At 42.3% G+C, this 22852-nt stretch overlaps 1 protein-coding gene and 1 pseudogene across 1 annotated transcript; both read left to right on the plus strand.

Moving 5' to 3' along the window:
• The first annotated feature begins 4116 nt into the window (after positions 1-4116).
• On the plus strand, positions 4117-5613 carry LOC105535178. Its single transcript, XM_011974179.1, is given in 4 exon segments — positions 4117-4644; positions 4724-4750; positions 4753-5172; positions 5254-5613. Coding segments are annotated over 4 exon segments (1335 nt in total).
• Positions 5614-5760: 147 nt separating this feature from the next.
• On the plus strand, positions 5761-6773 carry LOC105535179 (annotated as a pseudogene).
• Positions 6774-22852: the final 16079 nt, after the last annotated feature.

Genomic DNA, 22852 nt, shown 5'->3' on the forward strand with positions numbered 1-22852 from the left:
ACAGCAGTTTCCTGGATTGCTGTCTTGAATGATTCTGAGGAGCCTCAGCAAAAAAGTGTGTTTCTGTTGATTGGGAGTGGGGAGCGCTCACAGCATTCCCAGGGCATTCCTGTCCATTATCTCAATACGTGGTGTTGACGTTTCCTGTCCCTCATCAGAAATCCTGACTACTCTGCATCTGATGACTTGAACTTATTGAGCACTGCTTAGTTGCATGATAGAAACCACCTTTTGTTGAACAGCTACCCTGCCTCTTGATGAGAATGGAAAGGCTACCAGGGACCACTGCTGTATGGAATGGCCTTCAGTCATTTCTGCTTAGAACACAGAGGTCATTTTGACTAATAATGTAATTCTCCTTTTGACTGAAAGTGTTAAAATGGTCCGGGTGCAGTGGCTCACGCCTGTAATCCCAGCACTTTGGGAGGCCATGGGAGGCAGATCACAAGGTCAGGAGATTGAGACCATCCTGGCTAACGTGGTGAAACCCCCTCTGTAGTAAAAATAGAAGAAATTAGCCAGGCATGGTGGTGTGTGCCTGTAGTCCCAGCTACTTGGGAGGCTGAGGCCAGAGAATTGCTTGAATCTGGGAGATGAAGATTGCAGTCAGCTGAGATCATGCCACTGCACTCCAGTCTGGGCGACAGAGCAAGACTCTGTCTCAAAAAAAAAAAAAAAAAAGAAAAAAAGAAAAAAGTGTTAAATGTTTCTTTTAAAAGTACTTATCTTTTAGGCTTGTTCTTCAGATTTGCCCAATAAGCTAAGCAAAATGCCTTCAATATGAAGTGGATATTGCTTGATTGTAGGGAACTTGTCCATAATTTTTCCTCTAATTCTTTGTGCTGTGCTTCCAAATTCTTTTTCATTTGCTCATGGCAAATGACTCACCTGTAAATTGATGACAAGTTCCTGAAATTGAGGTCACTGTGGAAGGTAAGGGCCAGTCCTTGGCATGTTTCCATTGATTCTTAAGTTTAATAGTTATGTCAGTTCACTAGCTATGTGTTTATACAGATGAAGTTAACCAAACTAGTTTTACCTGTGAGCAGCTGCCTTTGATAAAGGTAAATTTCTGAATGTTTTTAATTAAAATTTTGAAAATCATTAACAGAAAATAAATAACTTGGATCACATCATAAACTGCACTCAAGAAAGTCCCTAAAATGCTTTTCCTTTATTACAAGAAACAAGAGTGGAGAGGGTCACATGGAATGTTTTTTGATCTTTTGTCCTCTTTGTTTTTTCTGTTCTTTTAAGGAAAGAAAGTTTAGGGGTAGTTTAAACAGCAGTGCCTGGAATGAAAGTATTTCCTACAACATCCTCTAATGTACTTTCTTTTCTCCATGTCCATGGAGTCTCTAGGATTCTCATCTTTTCATGTTTACAATATTAAAATACTTCATACAATACCAAAGACAATTCCCAACCAACCATCCAATATGGGTATTTCTTCCATCTCCTCATGAATGCAAGAGGAAATAACTGCATTAGGATCATTTTTTTTTCTTTTCTTTTCTTTTTTTCAGACAGATTAGGGCTGTAGGAACAATGTTACCAGGAATAACTTGAGTATTGTTTGCTACTGCAACCCAGCTGTGGTTTTCCAAATAGGGAGATGCCTGTTTTTCTCATATAAAAGTAATTGTGCAGGTAGGCTGAGGCTGACAGTGGTTTAGTTGCTCAAACGTGGTAAGACTGGCTTCCCTGTGCATCTTCTCACTTTCGTTTCTGGTGCACGGTGACAGAGGGAGCTCCTGTCATCATGTCTCCATCCAAGCAAGATATAAACAAAGAAAAGGCAGCATGAGCCCTGTAAAAGCGAGAAGTCTTGCTATGTTTCCCAAGCTGGCCTCAAACTTCTAGCTTCAAAAGATCTATCTACCTGGCTTCCTGAGTAACTGAGGCCATAGGTACACACCACCATGTCCAGCTATATTTATTTTATTTTATCAAATTTATTTTTGTAGAGAGGAGGTCTTGCTATGTTGCCCAGGCTGCTCTTGAACTCATGGCCTTAAAACGTACTCCCATCTCTGCTTCTCAAGCTGTTGGAACTATAGGTGTGAGCCACTGCATCTGGCCTGACTTGAGATTTCTTTAATCTTGCAACCATTAGTTGGTAGGACTGGGAAAGGCAGTGATGTTGTTTTTTTAATTACCTAATAATTCAATTAGGATCAAACTCAACCTTGACTCCTGCCTTCTCTCGCAGTTCACATCCAGTCTGTCAGGAAATCCTGTTGACTGACTTCAACATGCATCCAGGCTCTGACCATCTCTCACCACCACGATGACCCTGGTCAGGACCACTACCATCTCCCACCTGGATGTTGCCACAACTTGACCCTCATGCTTCTACCCAAATCTTCCCACAGTCTTTCTCAACTCAGCAGCCAGGGAGTGCTTTTAAATCAGGAGACAGATCATGTTGCCTCTCTGCTCTGAACCACCCTGAAGTTCTCATTTTAGTCAGAGTAAAAGTAAAAGCTCCAGCAATAACTTCCCAGGGCTTACACGATCTGTACTGATCCCAGCCCAGCAACTCCCTGGCTCCTCTCCTACTTATCTCCCTCTATCTCTTTGCTCCACTGGCCTCCTTCCAGAGCCTCAGGCACACCGGGGAGTTTCCTCTCAATGCATTAATCCTGTTGATTCAACCTACAATGCTCTTCCCTCAGCACCTTGGCCAGCTCCATCACCTGCTTCAAACTTTTGCTCAATTTTCACTTATGAGGCCAACCCTGACCACTCTACTTAACATTGCCATCTGTCCCCATTCCCATCATGCTTATTTTTTTCTTCTTTTTGAAAGAGGGTCTTGCTCTATTGCCCAGGATAAAGTACAGTGGTGCAATTACAGCTCACAGCAACCTCAACCTCTCAGACTAAAACAATCCTCCTGCCTTGGCCTCCCTATGAGCTGAGACACTTGGCTAATTTTTTTTTCTTTTTCTTTTTTTTTTTTTTTTTTTGAGACACAGTCTCGCTGTCACCCAAGCTGGAGTATGTTGTCACAATCTTGGCTCACTGAAACTTCCACCTCCTGGGTTGAAATGATTCTCCTGACTCAGCCTTCTGAGTAGCTGGGACTACATACAGGCTCCCGCCACCATGCCCAGCTAGTTTTTGTTTTTTACTAGAGACAGGGTTACACCATGTTGGTCAGGCTGGTCTTGAACCCCTGACATCAAGTGATCCATCCACCTTGGCCTCCCAAAGTTCTGGGATTACAGGCTGAGACCTTACGTCCGGCTCCAACCATATTTTTTGAGGCTTGGAACTTTCAGCCTCACCGGCTGAACTCCAGGAAGCAAAAGGGGCTGGAAATTGACTTAACCACCAATGGCCAATGATTTTATCATGACTCCATAAAATCCCTAAACAATAGGGTTTGGAGAACTTCTGAGATGCTGAACATAAGGAGGTGCTGGGAGGATAGCGTGCCCAACAGAGGGCATGGAAGTGCCCCTCCCCACTTACCTTACCCTGTGCGTCTCTTTCATTGGCTGTTCCTGAGACGCAGCCTTTACATTGAGCCAGTAATAGAAAATAAACTGGCCAGATGTGGTGCTCCTTCCTGTAATCCTAGCACTTTCCCAGGTCTTTTTACCCTGGCCTCCAAAGTAGCTGGGACCCCAGGCATGTATTAGTGTACCATCATACCTGACTAATTTTTAAATTTTTAATAGAGACAAGGTCTCACCATGTTTCCCAGGCTTGTTTCAAACTTCTGGGCTCAAGCAAACCTTTTGCCTCAATGTCTCAATGTGCTGGGGTTACAGGTGTGGGCCCCTGTGCCTGGCCTGGAACCATGCTACTTATATAGTCTGCAGAACTGTGAGCCACAGTCACTCTTAGAATCTTTCATTACCCTACAGAGAAATCCAAACCCCTTAGCCACTACGTTCTACTCCCCACACCTGCCTTGGCCCCCAGGCTTAGGCAACCATTGATTCATTTTTTGTCACTATAGATTTGCCTAACCTGGACAAACAGACTTGTACAATGTGTGATCTTTTGAGGCTTTTTTCCCTCTTAGCACGTTTTCAAACTTCCTTATGTCATAATGTGTGAAATATCAATATATCTTTCCTTCTATGGATGAATAATATCCCGATGCCTCTTCAGGCCAAGTTCACTCCTCACAACGGCCTTTCCAGGCCCAGCTCATGCCGCTCGACAGGCCCAGCTCCTCCTGGCCTGTTTCAGCCCAGCTCATGCCTCTCGTGTCCCGCCCAGAGGTGGGAGCTCCTACCTCACACTGGCCTCTCTGGTTCGAGGTCCTCCCTCACGCCAGCCCACTGGGGCCCAGCTCATGCCTCTCGTGGCCTCTCCAGGCCCAGCCCCTGCATGTGGGCAGGCTCTCCAGTCCCAGCCTCTACCTCGCAGTGGGCCCTCTCCGGGCCCACCTCTTGCCTCGCCGTGGCCCCTTTGGGCCAACCTCCTGCCCTTCGGGGGGCTCTGCAGGCCCAGCTCCTGCCTCCCAGTGGCCACTGTAGGCCAAGCTCATGCCTTGATGGTGCCCTTCCCAGGCCCCGCTTTTGCTTTTGGTGGCCTCTTCAGGCCCGGAACCTGACCTCCAGTAGGCCTCTCCGGGCCTGGCTCTTCCTCCCGGTGGCCTCTGCAGGCCCAAGTCATACTCAAGTCGGCTTCCCCCGGCCCAGCTCTTGCCTCTCGGCAGCCTCTCCAGGTGCACAACTTCCATCAGCCACTCCAGGCCTAGCTCCTCCCGCCTCCCGATGGCCTCTTTATGCCCAGCCCAGTTCGTGCCTCTTGGTGGCCTTCCCAGGCCCCACTTTTGACTCTTGGTGGCCTCTTCAGGCCCCGAACTTGACCTCCTGTCAGCCTCTCCGGGTTCAGCCTCCTGCCTCCCGAAGGCCCGTGTACAGGATTAGCTTCTGCCTCACAGTGCACTCTCCCACACCTAGGCTGCGCTCCTGCCTTCCGGCGGCTTCAATAGGGCCCGTTCCTGCCTCCCGATGGCCTCCTCAGGCCCAGCTCACCCCTCACAATGGCCTTTCCGCGCCCAGTTTGTCCGCTTTTGGTGGCCTCTCCAGACCTGTAGAGGCCCATTCTCGGCCTCCCTCATGGCGGCCTCTCCAGGCCCAGCCCTTCCCCTTGCTCCTGGCTGCATCAACAGGCCTGACTGCTGCCTCGCAACAAGCAAACTTTGTGGGCTTAGCTCCTGCCCAGCTCCTGCCAGCCTTTGTAGGCCCAAACCTTTCTCAGCCAGAGCTGAGAAAGCCTTTGTAGGCTCACCTTCTGCTTCCCGGTGGCGTGCACAGACCCAGCTCTGGCTGGAGAACAGCCTCTGCGGGCCCCATGCTGGCCTCCCAGGGGCCTATCCAAGCCCGGCTCTCGCCTCCCGGTGGCTTCCCGAGGCCAGGTTCCTGCCTGCCTGCGTCCCAGCAGCCTCAACAGGCCCAGCTCCTCCCACACCGTGGCCTGTTTTGGCCTAACTCATGCCTCTCGCGGCCGGCCCAGAGGTATGAACTCCTGCCTCACACTGGCCTCTCTGGGCTGACGTCCTCCCTCACGCTGGCCCACTGGGGCCCAACTGATGCCTCTCGTGGCTCTCCAGGCCTAGCCCCTGCCTGTGGGTTGCCTCTCTAGGCCCAGACTCTACCTCGGACTGGGCACTCTCCGGGCCTGCATCTTGCCTCACCGCGGACCCCTCGGGCCAAGCTTCTGTCCTTCGGCGGACTCTGCAGTCCCAGCTCTTGCCTCCCAGTGGCCTCTGTAGGCCAAGCTCATGCCTCGATGGCGGCCTTTCCAGGCCCAGCATTTGCTGCTTTGCATCCTCTCCAGGCCCAGCACTTCCTCCAGTCGGCCTCTCCGGGCCGGCTCTTCCTCCCGGCGGCCTCTGTAGGCCCAAGTTCCCCTCAAGTCGGCCTCTCCGGGGCCAGCTCCTGGGTCCCGGTGGCCTCTACAGGCCCAAGTCGTCCTCAAGTAGGCCTCCCCCATCCCGGCTTTTGCCTCTTGGCAGCCTCTCCAGGTGCACAACTTCCTCCCATCAGCCTCTCCAGGCACAGCTCCTCCTGCCTCCCAATGGCCTCTTTAGGCCCAGCCCAGCTCGTGCCTCTTGGCGGCTTTCCCAGGTCCCGCTTTTGACTTTTGGCGGCCTCTTCAGGCCCAGAACATGACCTCCAATCGGCCTCTCTGGGCCCAGCATACTGCCTCCTGAAGGCCTGTATACAGGCCCAGCCTCCGCCTCACAGCGGACTGTCCCACACCCAGGCCTCCACCTCGCTGCAGCCTCCCCTGTCTGAAGCTCCTGCCTTCTGGCAGCTTCCACAGGCCCTGCTCCTTCTGCCTCTCAGTGGCCTGCGCAGACCCAGCTCCAAACCTTTCTCCAGCCAGAGCTCTATAGGCCCACCTTCTGCCTCCTGGTGGCCTGCACAGACACAGCTCTGGCTGGAGAACAGCCTCTGCGGGCCCCGCTCTTTCCTCCCAGGGCCTCTCCAGGCCTGGCTCTCGCCTCACAGTGGTTTCCCAGGGCCATGTTCCTGCCTGCCTGCCTGCCTGCCTCCCGGCAGCCCCTACAGGCCCAACTCTGTGGGCCCCACACTTGCCTCCCAGGGGCCTCTCCAGGCCTGGCGTCACCTCACAGTGGCTTCCCGGGGCCAGGTTCCTGCCTACCTGCCTGCCTCAAGTGGGCCCCTCCAGGGCCAGCTCCTGCCTCCCATTGGCCTGTAGAGGCCCTTTCTCCACCTCTCACGTGGCGGTCTCTCCCATCTGCAAGCCCAGCTCCTGTCTCTCAGTGGCCTCCGTAGGCCAAGCTCATGTCTCAACGATGGCCTTTCCAGGCCTTGCCACATTTAACACATTTCCACCAGTGTGAGAAACAAACCACACAGAGTTTCTCACCAGTGTGGTTTGTTTCTTAGAAAAGATTGAGTTGTGGTTAAATGCTCCATCACATTTTTTATGTATGTGGAGTTTCTCTCCAGTATAAAATTGCTTAATTAATAATTAATAAGGATGGAGAACCAGTTAAAGGCTTTGCCACATGTGTCTTCTGTAATTGCTGGGGTTCTCTCTAATATCAATTATCTTACATTTATTCAGATTTAAGGACTTTTTAAAGACATTGTCATATTCCTTATTGTAGAGTTTCTCTTCATATTAATTGTCTTATGTATAACAAGCATTCAAGACTAGTTAAAAGTTTTACCACATTTTTTGCTGTTGTAGGGTTTGTCTCTAGAAAGTGATCAGATATTATGTAAGGCCTGAGATGTGCTTAAAGGTTCTGTCACATTTTTATCCCTTGTAAGGTGTAATACAAATTCTCTTAGGCTTTGGGAAGCTGAGGCAGGTGGATCACCTGAAGTCAGGAGTTCGACACCAGCCTGGCCAACATGTTGAAACCCCATCTCTACTAAAAATACAAAAACCAGCCAGTGTGGTGACATGCACCTGTAATCCCAGCTCCTCAGGAGACTGAGGCAGAAGAATCAATTGAACTGGGAAGGCAGAGGTTGCAGTGAGCCGAGATAGTGCCACTGCACTCCTGCCTGGCTGAAAAAGTGAGATTCCATCTTTAAAAAAAATTGGTTTTAAAAATAAAATCTCTTAGGTTCATTAAGGTTTGAGGGCTGGTTAAAGGCTTTGTTACATTTTTTTACATTCATAAGATTTTTGTTCATGATGAATTCCCTTATGTACAATAAAGGTTTGGAACTGGTTAAAGGTCTGGCCACATTCCCCACCCTTGTAGTGATTTTTTCCAGTACAAATAGTTTTATGTATGTATAAGGCCTGAGGGCTGGACTTTGCCACATCTTCACATGTTTAGGGTTTCTCTCCAGAATGAATTTACTTATAGTAAAATGAGCACAAATTAAAACCTTTGCTACATTCCTTGCAATTGTAAGGGTTCTCTATCATGTGAATTATCTTATATTCAGTAAGGATTGAGCACTGATCAAAGACTTACCACATTCTTCACGTTTCTAGGGTTTCTCTCCAGTATGAATTCTCTTAGGTTTAGTAAGGTTTGAGAACCAGTTAAAGGCTTTGCCACATTTTTCACACTTGCAGGGTTGCTCTCCAGTGTGAATTCTCTTGTGTTCAATAAGATGTGAGCTCTGGTTAAAGGTTTTGCCACATTCTTCACATTTGTAGCATGTCTCTCCAGTATGAATTCTCTTATTTTTAGTAAGGATTCAGCCATGCACAAAAGCTTTTTCACATTCTTCATGGTTGTACAGTTTCTCACCGGTTGTACAGTTTCTCACCAGTATGAATTCTCTTATGTTGAGAAAAGTATGAGAACTAGTTGAAAGGTTTGCCATATTCTTCACATGTGCAGGGTTTCCTTCCAGTATGAGCTCTCTTGTGTCCAGTGAGAGGTGAGCCCTGGTTGAAAGTCTTTGGCACATTCTTCACATGTGTAAGGTTGCTCTACAGCATGAATTCTCTTATGTCCATAAGGTGTGAGCTCTGGTTAAAGGCTTTGCCACATTCTTCACATTTGTAGGGTTTCTCTAGGGTGCGAAATCTCTTATTTTGAGTAAGGTTTGAGAACCAGTTAAAGGCTTTGCCACATTCCTCACATTTGTAGGGTTTCTCTCCTGTATGAATTCTCTTATGTTGAGTAAAATTGAGCACCAGTTAAAGGCTTTGCCACATTCATCACATTGAAAGATTAACATTGGTTAAGTCCATTATAACTTTTTTTCTGTCCCTTACACTAACCCACACTTTTCAGGTCTTTTAAGTTTAACTCTTCAATGCCATAGCTTTCATATCTTCTCAGTATCACTTTTGGGAATAAATGTTTTATGCTCTGCCCAGGCAAAAGTTCTGGAGTAAAATGAGAGGACACAGCTAAAAGGAATAAAAATAAACTATACCACTTATTAGGCTCAGGTGAATATACTTTACAAATACAAAATATAAAATTATGCCAAGCACAATAAAATGGCATAATACCACAAGCCCAAATTCCTTAATAGACATGTAAATGTAACAAAAATATATTGACCAAAATGCCTTTGTAAGAGCTCTAAAACCCAGTTAAAAGATTGCAGTGTCACAGATGAGAATGATGCCAAAATCCACAGAGAAGACAAAAGAACATCTGTTACATTTATCCACCACAGCCATACCTCCTCCCCAATATAAAATAATGCCTTTAAGTGTAAACTCTCAATTCCTGGCTTCTCTCTCAAAAGTGAAAAAAAAAAAAAAATAGTGGCACATGTGTCCATACTTCTGCCTTGAGGGGTCTTTCCAAAGACTGGCTTCTGTCTACTGTGAACCAGAGTGCTGAAAGAAATGGTGCTATACTTTGAATGACAGGTTAGTGTCTGTGAGACCAAAGGTAAATGATTGTTACAGCAGCAGAGAGACTGTAGGACCACACAGAAAAAGCAGGTATATCAACTTATTACAGGCTCTTCAGCAGAAACATGGGCAAACCCACATAACTCAATAAATGGAACACAAATCTAAGGAAGAGACATCTAAAGAACAGGTTTGAGAAATTTTCAATATCTAGTCTGGTAAACTGGTGTAAGATACTTCAGGGTTGAAAGTCACTTTACACAGACTGACAGATGGCTTTTTATTTAATGTACGCATCTCAACTAAACGTTACAATATATATAAAGCATCAGACTAACATGGCCCAATCAAAGAAACAAGTATGCAGAAATCAACCCTAAAGAAATGAACATGTATAAATTATCTTTAAAAATCAAGATAACCATCTCAATTATGCTCAATGTCTAACATGGAAACACAGAAAACTAAGTGTAATCAGGAAAATAAGAATATCAACAAAATGACCGAAGGAAAGAAATTGTAGAGCAGAAATATACAAAACATGACTGAGAAATTATCCAATGTAAGAAAAAAATATTAAAAACTGAAGCTCAACAAACTTCAACTCGGATAAAGAGACCCATAACAAGGCACAATATAAGCAAAGTTTTGAAAGCCATAGAAAAGAAGAGAATCTTGAATGCAGAAAGACAAGAGGGATGTATCACCTATATGCTCGCTCCTGCAAGATTACCAGTGAATTTTTGAACAAAAACCCTGCAGACAAGAGGGGAGTTGGGTTATATAGTCCAAGTCCTGAAGGAACAAAAACTTTCAGCAAAACTGTCCCACAAAATTTTAAAAATAAAGATTTTCCAAGATAACTAAATGCTGAGTAAGTACATCACCAGTACATCACCTGCAAGAAATGAGAAAAGAAGTCTTTCCCATTGAAAATTTAAAATGATAGAAAACAAACCAAGTCATATAAACATACACAACTCTCTGGGAAAGATATGCACACACACAAAAATAAAACTTTGTAGTATTACAATAATTAAGCAGAAAACAATTGTGCTTTAAAATTGGAAAGACATCATGAAAATTAAAATACTCATTAGTAGATGATATACTTAGTGATGTCATAAGTTAAGGGCAGATGTAATGAGCAAGAATTTTTGTAGGCAACTGAGTGCAAGTTGTTACCAGTTTAAAATATAGAGTTGTAACTTATTTAAGAGATTTTATGTAATTGGTAACCATAAAAAAATGCAGATATGCAACAGAAAATAAAAAAAGCAAAGCATGTCACTGCAAATATCAACAAGACACAAAGAAATACAAAGTAAATACAGACAAAATAGCTACAAGAGTCAAATAAAACAATAAAATGGTAATTGTAAATCATTTCCTTTCAGAAAAGTATCAAAATATTCATGGACTAAACTTCCCAATCAAAAGGAAAATGTTAAATAAAGGGATTATTTTTAATTTAGAAACCAAAATCCACCTATGTCATTTCTCCCAGAGACTCACCTCAGATCTAATGATGAAAATAGACTGAAAGATGGAAAAAGACATTCCATGCAAATGTTAACCAAATGAGAAGCAGAGAACAAATTATATTAAGTCAAAAGCTGCCATATTTTATAAAATATAGTTTAAGTCAAAACTCACAAGAGACAAACAAGGACATTAAATTATAATAAAATGGCTCATTCACTGGGAACCTATTTATATCTCCTATCATGGTTGCTAAATATATAAAGCAAGCATTGACACAAATGAAGTGATGTAACAGTGGGAGAGTACTTCAATACTTTCAGTAATGAATAATAAAGCATGACAGAACATTAATAGGGGAAGAAAAGACTTGAAAGCAATGTAAAGCAATTATACCTAAAAGACATATGGAACACACCACACAACAGCAGAATCCACAATATTTTCAATAGCTCATAAGAAAATTCTGCTGGATACAACATCTGTTATTTCACAAAACAAGTCTTAATCCATTTTTTAAACTTGAATATTACATACTATTATTTTTGGCCAGAATTGAATGAAACTAAAAATCACTAACAGAAGGAAAACCAAAAAATTTCACAAAATATGAAAATTAAACAATACACTCTTAAGCATGCTCTTGTTCAAAGGTCGGAAGACTTAATCCTGTGAAGATGGCCATACTGACCAAAGTGATCTGTCTACACATTCAATGCAATCCCTTTCAAATTCCAAATTTCACTTTTCAAAATACAGGAAAACAACCCCCAAATCATGTGGAATATCAAGAAACCACAAAGTCCCTGACTACTTAAAAAAGGAAAACAATATTGGAGGCATCATGCTTTATGGTTTCAAAATATAAAACAAAGGTAGGGTAATCAAAACACTTTGGTACTGGCATAAAAGTAAAACCCTACACCAAGAAAACAGAACGCAGCACAGATAAAAACTCTCACATGTATGGTCAAATGAGTTATTAACACCATTTGTTGTGGCATTATTCACAAAAGTCAATAGGTAAAAGCAACCCAAACTTCCCTGACCAAATAAATGGATAAATATAATTTGGAATATAAAAATAATGGAATATTACTCAGCTTAAAAAAAAGAACAACAAGAAATCTCCTAACATCTACCATAAACATAAATCCTGATGACATTATGTTAAATTTAATGAGCCAGCCAAAAATAAGACAAATACTGTATGAATCTGCTTATATGGGATATCTAAAGTAGTTACACTACTAAAAAGAGAAAACAGAATAATGTTTGGAAAGGGCCAGGTAATGGGAACTAGGATTCACATGGATTGTGTATTAGTTTAACAAGATAAAAACATTCTAGGCTGGGCAGGTGGCTCATGCCTGTTATCCCAGCACTTTGGGAGGCCAAGGCAGGCAGATCACATGAGGTTGGGAGTTCAATACCAGCCTAACCAACATGGTAAAATCCCATCTCTACTAAAAATACAAAAGTTGGCCAGGCATGGTGGCACACACCTGTAATCCCAGCTACTCAGGAGGCTGAGCCAGGAGAATTATCTGAAACAAAAATCAAAATAACCATCTCAATTATGCTCCATATATAACATGGGAACACAGACAACTAAGTGTAATTAGGAAAATAAGAACCCAGGAGATTGCAGAGAGCTGAGATTGTGCCACTGCACTCCTATCCTAGCATTTCCCCAGATAAATAATACGAGTTTCTGACCACGCTCACCCTCTTTCCTACTATTACTTGTATCCACTATAATAAAGGCTGGCGCTGGAACCAGCAGAACACTCTACCCCCTCCTCCTTGGCAGGAAACCTAACACATGCAGGAGTCTCTGTAGATTTAACCATCTTCTCACTCCATTTGGCAGGTGTCTCTTCTATTTTAGGAGCCATTAACTTTATCACTACAATTATTAATATAAAACCTCCAGCTATGTCCCAGAGTCACACACCCCTTTTCATCTGATCAGTCCTAATTATAGCAGTTCTCTGACTCCTTTCTCTCCCAGTCCTAGCCGCCAGCATTATTCTACTGTTAACTGACCGCAATCTTTTTTTTTTTTTTTTTTTTGAGACGGAGTCTGGCTCTGTTGCCCAGGCTGGAGTGCAGTGGCTGGATCTCAGCTCACTGCAAGCTCCGCCTCCCGGGTTTGCGCCATTCTCCTGCCTTAGCCTCCCGAGTAGCTGGGACTACAGGCGCCTGCCACCTCGCCCGGCTATTTTTTTGTATTTTTTAGTAGAGACGGGGTTTCACTGTGTTAGCCAGGATGGTCTCGATCTCCTGACCTCGTGATCTGCCCGAACTGACCACAATCTTAATACTACTTTTTTTGACCCAGCTGGTGGAGGTGATCCTATCGCATATTAGCACTTATTCTGATTCTTTGGTCAGCCTGAAGTCTATATCCTCATCCTGCCAGGCTTCAGGATAATTTCCCATATCGTAACATACTACTCTGGAAAAAAGCCATTTGGGTGTATGCGCATAGCATGAGCCATAGCATCAACTGGCTTCTTAGGGATTATGTATGGGCTCACCACATATTTACAGTAGGAACAGATGTACATACACAAGCATACTTCACCTCTGCTACTATAATTATTGCTATTCCTACTGGTGTCAAAGTCTTTAGCTGATTAGCTACACTACACATTGGTAACATCAAATGATCTCCTGCAATACTCTGAGCCCTAGGGTTTATTTTTCTTTTTACAGTAGGAGGTCTAACCGGCATTGCACTAGCAAATTCATTACTAGATATTGTTTTACATGATACATATGACGTCACAGCCCATTTCCATTATGTTTTATCAATAGGAGCCGTATTTGCTATTATAGGTGGCTTTGTCCACTGATTCCCCCTATTTTCAGGTTATACACTTAATCAAATGTATGCTAAAATTCACTTTGCCATCATATATATAGGTGTCAATTTAACTTTTTTCCTGCAGCATTTCCTCAGCCTATATGGTATGCCTCGAAGTTACTCCGATTATCCCAACGTGTACACCGTCGTGCACTCATAATCTATTCCCTCATTAGGGTTAAATAATGAGGGAATAGATGCAATCCCTGGACGCTTAAATGAATCTGCCTTAACCGCTACATGACCAGGCCTCTACTACAGACAATGCTCAGAAATTTGTGGCTCTAACCACAGTTTTACACCTATTATTCTAGAATTAGTCCCATTAAAAACTTTCAAAACTTGGTCTATATCCGCACTATAATATCACTGTAAAGCTACCCCAGTGTTAACCTTTTCAGTTAAAGATTGAGAGAATTCACACCTCTTTACAGTGAATGCCTCAACTAGATATTTCCACATGACCTATCATTATTATATCAACAATCATAACTTTATTCTCCATTATCCAATTAAAACTATCAAAGTTCATTTACCATACACCCCCTACACCAAAAATAATTAAAACACAAAAACGTGACTACCCTTGAGAAGTAAAATGAATGAAAATCTGTTCACCTCACTTACTGCCCCGACAATCCTCGGTTTACCTACAGCAGCACTAATCATCTTGTTTCCCACCACACTCCTTCCAACCTCCAACTATCTAATCAATAACCGGTTGATTTCTATTCAACAATGACTAGTTCAACTTGTTCTCAACCAAATAATCACACATAATATTAAAGGATGAACTTGATCCCTTATACTAATATCCCTAATTCTCTTTATTGCCTTAATCAATCTCCTTGGGCTTCTACCCCACTCATTTATACCAACTGCTCGACTATCAATAAATCTCGGTATAGTAATCCCCTTATGAGGAGGCACAGTAATCACAGGCTTCCACTTTAAAACTAAAAACTCTTTAGCTTACCTCCTACCACCAGGCACACACATTCCACTTACCCCTATACTAGTAATCATCGAAACCATTAGTCTACTTACACAACCAATGGCATCAGCTGGACGTTTAACAGCCAGCATCATAGCCAACCACTTACTTATATACTTAATTGGAGGAGCCACACTATTATCAACTATTAACCATCCCACAGCTTCGATCACCCTTATTATTCTAATTCTATTGACCACTCTCGAATTTGCTGTCGCCCTCATCTAAGCTTGTGCCTTTAGGCTATTAGTAAGCCTTTATTTATATGACAACACAAAATGACCCACCAAACACACGCCTATCATTTCATCACACTCAGTCCTTGGCCATTAATAGGGGCTCTCCCAACTCTCCTAATAACATCCGGCTTAGCTACATGATTTCACATTAACTCTATTACTCTTTTAACCTTAGGCCTACTAACCAATACACTGACTATATATCAATGGTGATGTGATATTATCTGGGAAAGTACATTTCAAGGCCACCATACAACAATTGTCCAAAAAGGCCTCTGATGTAGAATAGTCCTATTTATTATCTCAGAATTATTTTTATTTGCTAGATTCTTCTGGGCATTCTGCCATTCTAGTCTAGCCCCAACACCAGAACTAGGAAGACATTGACCCCCAACAGGCATTTCTCCCCTCGACCCTCTGGAAGCACCCCTCCTGAATACATCTGTATTACTAGCATCAGGGGTTTCAATTACTCGAGCCCATCACAGCCTAATAGAAAATAATTGAAAACAATTCAAGCACTACTTACCACAATTGCCTTAGGCATTTACTTCACCCTCCTGCAAGTCTCAGCATACTTTGAGGCTCTCTGCTATTTCTGCTGGAATTTATGGCTCAACATTCTTTATAGCTATAGGTTTTCAAGGACTTCACAGCATTAATGGATCAACATTCCTCACTATCTGTCTCCTCTGCCAATTAAAATACCACTTTACATCTAGCCATCACTTTGGCTTTGAAGACGCCACCTGATACTGACACTTTATAGATGTAGTATGACTATTTTTGTATATTTCTATTTACCGATGAGGATCTTACTCTTTTAGTATAAACAGTACCACTGACTTCCAGCCAATTAGTTTGGACAACATCTGAAAATGAGTAATTAACCTAATACTAGCCCTAGTAATCAACACCCTATTAGCCCTATCACTGATAGTTATTACATTTTGGCTCCCGCAACTTAATATTTATATTAAAAAATCCAGCCCCTACAAATGCAGATTTGACCCGTTATCCTCTACCCGCATTCTCTTCTCCATAAAGTTTTTTCTAGTAGCCATCACATTCCTCCTATTTGACTTAGAAATCACCCTACTACTTACTACTCTTGCCATGAGCCCTTCAAACAAGCAATCTGACACTAATAATCAGCACAGCCCTTATACTAATTATCATTTTAGTCCTAGGGTTAACTTATGAATGAGCTCAAAAAGGATTAGATTGAACTGAATTGGTAGATAGTTTAAGCCAAAATAAATGATTTCAACTCATTAGCTTATGATACAACATATTTACCAAATGCCCTCTATTTATATCAATATCATATTAGCATATACTGTACTACTTCTGGCGATGTTAATCTATTGATCCCACCCGATATCCCTACTATGCCTAGAAGGAATATTATCATTATTAATCATAAATACTCTTATAACTTTAAATATACATTTCACCCTAGCATTCATAATACCAATTACCCTCCTAGTACTTGCTGCCTGTGAAGCCACAGTGGGCCTTGCCTTACTAGTTTCAATCTCCAACACCTATAGCCTAGACTATGTATATAACCTAAATTTACTTCAATGCTAAAAATTAGTATTCCAACAATTATAATGCTACTAATAACATGATTCTCTAAAAATTCTAAAATCTGAATCAATATGACTATTCACAGTCTAATCATCAGCTTCATTGCCCTATTATTTTTTAATTAATTCAATGACGATCTATTCAACTTCTCATTAACTTTCTCTTCTGATCTGCTGACATCACCCCTTCTAATATTAACAGCCTGACTACTACCTCTTATAATTACAGCAAGCCAGTACCACCTCTCCAATCAGTCACCCTCATGGAAAAAGCTCCATATTTCCATACTGATTTCCCTACAATTTTTTTTTTTATAATTATGGCATTCGCAGCCACAGAACTAATTATATTTTACATTCTCTTTGAAGGTACAATTATCGCTGCCTTAATTATTATCACCCCCTGGGGTAACCAACCAGAATGCCTCAATGCAAGCTTATATATCTTATTTGATACACGAGTGGGATCTCTCCCCCTACTTATTATACTTATTCACACTCAAAATACCTTAGGTTCACTGAACATGACAATAATATTTAACACCCAAGAACTGTTAATCTCCTGATCCAATAACCTTATATGATTAGCATGTATTATGGGTTTTATAGCAAAAATACCCCTATACGGACTTCACCTATGACTTCCTTAAGCCCACGTAGAAGCCCCTATTGCAGGCTCAATAGTACTTACAGCGGTTCTCCTAAAACCTGGCGGCTAGGGCATAATACGGCTTACCTTTATCCTCAGCCCCCTGACAGAGTATACAGCCTACCCCTTCCTCGTGTTATCTTTATGAGGGATAGTTATGATAAGCTCTATTTGTCTACGACAAACTGATCTAAAATCACTTATTGCATATTCTTCTGTAAGTCATACAGCACTTGTTATTATGGCTATCCACATTCAAACCCCCTGAAGCTTTACGGGTGCTATTACCCTCATAATTGCCCATGGACTTCCTTCGTCCTTACTGCTTTGCCTAGCAAATTCAAACTATGAGCAAATCCATAGCCAAATCATTTTACTCTCTCGAGGGCTTCAAACACTACTCCCACTAACAGCCTTTTGATGACTTAGAGCAAATCTTACTAACCTTGCCTTACCCCCACACCATTAATCTAATGGAATAACTCTTTGTAATGGTGGCTTCATTCTCCTGATCAAACATCACCATTATGCTTATAAAACTTAATATTAATCACAGCCCTTTGTTACCTGTACATACTTATCACAATACAACAAGGAACACTTACACGTTACATTAATAGCATTAAACCTTCCTCTATACGAGAAAATATACTAATACTCATACACCTTGCACCTATTCTATCGTCCCTAAACCCTAAGATTACTATAGGTTTTATACCCTGTAAATATAGTTTAATCAAAACATTAGATTATGTGTCTAGTAATAGAAGTCTGCACCTTCTTATTTACTGAGAAAGTATTCAAGGACTGCTAACTCCTGCCCACATGCCTAACAACATCGCTTTCTCAAGTTTTAGAGGATAAGAACTATCCATTGGTCTTTGGAACTAAAAATATTGGTGCAACTCCAAATAAAAGTAATAATCACGTATTTTTCCATTACTATAATAACCTTAGTCTCCTTAACCTTACCAATTATTACCCTCACAAGAACTTATATCCATATTATGTAAAAATATCTATCGCGTTCACCTTCACCGTTAGCCTCATTCTCACATTTATGTATATAGACCAAGAAGCCATCATCTCAAACTGATATTGAATAATAGTCCAAACCCTTAAACTCTCACTAAACTTCAAACTAGACTACTTCTCCATAAAATTTATCCCAGTAGCACTATTTGTCACCTGATCTGTTATACAATTCTTGATATATAAAATAAGATCCTAACATTAATCAATTTTTCAAATATTTATTTTCCTCACCACAATATTAATTCTTGTTACCAACAACAACCTTTTTCAACTTTTTATCGGATGAGAAGGCATAGGAATTATGTCTGTTTTACTAACTGGTTGATGACTAGCTGAGCAGATGCTAATACAGCAGCCCTCCAAGTGATTCTGTATAACCGCTATAACTAAAACCGCTATTTTAGTTATAGCATGATTCCTCTCATTCTCCAATACATGAGAACCTCAACGGGCATTTATCCTAAATCCTACCCCCGGTCTTCTTCCCTTAATTGGCCTTCTCTTAGCAGCAGTGGGAAAGTCAGCTCAATTTGGCCTCTACCCTGACTTCCTTCCACCATGGAAGGCCCAACCCCAGTCTCAGCCCTACTCCACTCTAGTGCTATAGTTGTAGCAGGAATTTTCCTGCTTATCCATTCCACCCCTTAATAGAAAATAATATATTAATCCAAACCCTTACAGTGTATTTAGGGGATACTACCACCTTATTTCCAGCAATTTGTGCTCTAACACAAAATGTGATCAACAAAATTGTAGCATTCTCCACCTCAAGGCAACTAGGCCTTATAATAGTCACAATTGGCATGAAACAACCACACCTAGCATTCCTACACATCTGCACCCATGCCTTTTTTAAAGCTATATTATTTATATGTTCAGGATCCATCATCCATAACCTCAACGATGAACAAGATATCCGAAAAACAGGAGGACTATTTAAGACTTTACCCCTTACTTCCTATTCCCTTTAGTATTGGCAGCCTAGCACTCATGGGTATGCCTTTCCTCACAGGCTTTTTCTCTAAAGATCTCATTATCAAAACTGCAAACACATCACATACCAATGCCTGAGCCCTCTCTATTACTCTTATTGCCACCTCCCTAACAAGTGTCTATAATATCCAAATTATTTTCTTCACTCTAATGGGACAACCCCACTTCCCAACCCTAATCAGCATTGACAAAAATAACCCTTCCCTAATAAACCCAATTAAATGCCTCATAGTCGGCATTATCTTCGCTGGGTTTCTCATCACCAATAGCATTATCCCTACTTCATCCTCCCAAAACAACAATACCACCCCCCTAAAACGTACAGGCCGAGCTGCAACCATCCTACTTGAAATGGAACTTAGTTTTATAACTAATAATCTTAAGATAAAATATCCATTACAAACATTCAACTTCTCCAATATATTAGGATTCTACTCAATCACAATTCACCGTACAACCCCTCACTCAAACCTATCTACAAGCCAAAACCTGCCAGCACTTCTGCTAGACCTAATTTGACTAGAAAAGTCCATACCAAAGACAATTTCACAGAGCCAAATCACAGCCTCCATTACCATAACTACTCAAAAAGGTCTAATTAAATTTTATTTCTTCTTTTTTATTCCATCCTTTTTAACTTTACTCTTAATTATCTATTACCCTGAGTAATTTCAATTGCAACATAAATACTAACAAACAATGTTCAACCAGCAACTACCACCAACGAACACCCATAATTATAGAAAGCACCCACACCTGCAGAATCCTAAAGTATCAAACCTGGCCCCTCACCCTCAAAAATTATTCAACTTCCCACACTAATAAAATTAACTATGATGACCACCCCATCATATTTCAACTACAAAACCATCATTGTACTTCAACTCTAAGAACACTAATGACCATTATATGTAAAATAAACCCACTAATAAAATCATTAATTACACATCCATTGATCTCCCCACACCATCTAATATCTCTGTATGTTGAAACTTTGGCTCACTTCTCAGTACCTGCTTAATCCTCCAGATCATCACAGCGTTATTTCTGGCCATACACTACCCACCAGATACCCCAACTGCTTTCTCTTTCTGTTGCCCATATTAACCGAGATGTGGACTATGGCTGAAAAGTCCACGATTTTCACACTAACGGCTCTTCAACATTCCTCATCTGCCTCTTCCTACATGTAGGTCGAGGCTTATATCATGGGTCATTCATATGCTTTAGGAACCTGAAACACTGGCATTCTCCTCCTACTCACAACCACAGCAACAGCATTTATAGGCTATGTGCTTCCATGAGGCCAAATATCATTCTGAGGCACTACGGTAATCACAAACCTACTATCAGCCATCCCATATATTGGAACTGACGCTGTCCAATGAATTGGAGGTGGATTTTCAGTTGACAAAGTCACTCTTACACGATTCTTCACCTTCCACTTCATCTTACCTTTTGTCATGATAGCCCTAACACTTCTCCACCTTTTTCTCCTACATGAAACAGGGTCTAATAACCCTTCAGGAATTTCACCACATTCTGACAAAATCACTGTCCACCCTTACTATACAATCAAAGATATTCTAGGTTTTTCTCCTCCTCCTTTTAATAATTCTAGTACTGTTTCTGCCTGACCTCCTGAGCAACCCAGATAATTACACCTTAGTCAACCCCTAAATACCCCGCCCCACATAAAACCATAGTGATACTTCTTTTTATTTGCATATGCAATCTTATGATCCATCCCCAATAAACTAGGAGGTGTACTGGCCCTTCTATTATCCACTCTCCTTCTAGCAGTTATTCCTGCACTCCACACATCCAAACAACAAAGCATAATATTCCGCCCATTAAGGCAATATCTGTTCTGAATCTTACTCACCAACCTATTCACCCTCATATGGATTGGAGGACAGCCAAGAACATCCTTTCATTACCATTGGACAGATGGCATCTATGATATGTTTCTCTATTATTCTTGTTCTCGTACCACTCACTGCCCTAATCAAGGATAAACTACTTAAATGAAACTGCCCTTATAGTATAATCCAATACGCCAGTCTTGTAAACCAGAAATGGAGAGTCCCCCAGGGAAACTCAGAGAAAAAGCATTCCCACTTCACCATCAACACCCAAAGCTGAGATTCTAATTAAACTATTCTCTGTATTCTTTTCAGCACGCATTTTAATTTCTATGTAAGTACTGACCATCAGCACTGATACATTAATACTTTCATGTACTTCATGCATTACTGCTAGTCCCCATGAATAATATATAGTACTATCAATGCTTGATTGTACACAGTACATTCAGAGATTTTATGACATTATAAGCTTGCTCCACATGCATATAAGCAATTATTAGCAATTTCTTAACTATCATATATAATACTATACTTACATATAGAACTAGTTCCATATGAATATCGACCAGTACTCAAAGTTCTTAATATTACATAGTACAATCATTTGTTCATTGGACATAGCACATTTCAGTCAAAACCACCCTTGCCAGCATGGATATCTCCTACCAAATTTTGGTCTCTTAGTCTACCAACCTCTGAGAAATCATCATCCCACTTGGGCATGTAACCCTCCTCACTCCAGGCCTGTAATACTTGGAGGTGACTATACTTCAACTATACCTGGCATTTGGTTCTTACCTCGGGGTCATAAAACTAAGATTGCCCACACGTTCGCCTTAAATAAGACACCTCGATGGACTAGTGACTATCACCCTATTAACCAGTCACAGGAGCACTGTCATGCATTTGGTATTTTTAACTTTTGGGATCACTCACCATCGCGAAAGGCCTGGTCCCCTCGCTATTGGCTGTAGTCGTACTTGGATTTGATTTCCACCAAACCAATTGTAGAAATCGCACCTACTCCTCAGGTGATCCACACAACTCGGCCTCCCAAAATGCTGGGATTACAGGCATGAGTGACTGTGTCCAGCACTTTCTTCAACTTAAAAAAAAGATTTTTTTGACCAGGCACAGTGGTCACGCCTGTAATCCCAACACTTGGGGAGGCTGAGGTGGAAAGATCGCTTGAGCCCAGGAGTTCAAGACCAGCCTGGGTAACATAGGGAAACCACTTCTTCCCTAAAAATACCAAAAATTAGCCAAGCGTGGTGGTGCGTGCCTGCATCCCCTGCAGCCCCAGCTACTTGGAAGGCTGAAATGGGAGGACTGCTTGAGCCAGGAGTTCAGGGCTGCAGTGAGCTACACCTTAAGGCAGGGTAGGCAGTCAAGGAAGCGAACATGTCCTTGAGATGTGCCAATCAGGGCACTGAGACACGTGATGTGTGAACCACCATGTACAGCTACTGCACATATGCACCCAAAGGACAGCCCAAAACATGCTTATACCTCTTCCCATGCAGAGGCTGCCATGAGGCAGGAGCTGGCCCTGGAGTGGCTGTATTGACCTCAACTTGGGCCTGAAGAGGCCGACTGGAGGAAATGCTGGGCCTGGAGAGGATGCAAAGCAGGAAACGCTAGGCCTGGAAAGGCTGCCATCGAGGCATGAGCTTGGCCTATGGAGGCCACTAGGAGGCAGGAGCTGGGCCTGCAGAGGCCACCAAAAGGCAGGAGCTTGGCCTGAGGGGGAAACAGCGAGGCAAGAGGCAGGACCGGTGAGGGCCCACTGTGAGCTAGAGGCTGGGCTTGGAAAGGCCACCCACAGGTAGGGGCTAGG

Source organism: Mandrillus leucophaeus, unplaced genomic scaffold (assembly GCF_000951045.1).
Source record: "Mandrillus leucophaeus isolate KB7577 unplaced genomic scaffold, Mleu.le_1.0 Scaffold1423, whole genome shotgun sequence".
NCBI classification, from domain to species: Eukaryota; Metazoa; Chordata; class Mammalia; order Primates; family Cercopithecidae; genus Mandrillus; species Mandrillus leucophaeus.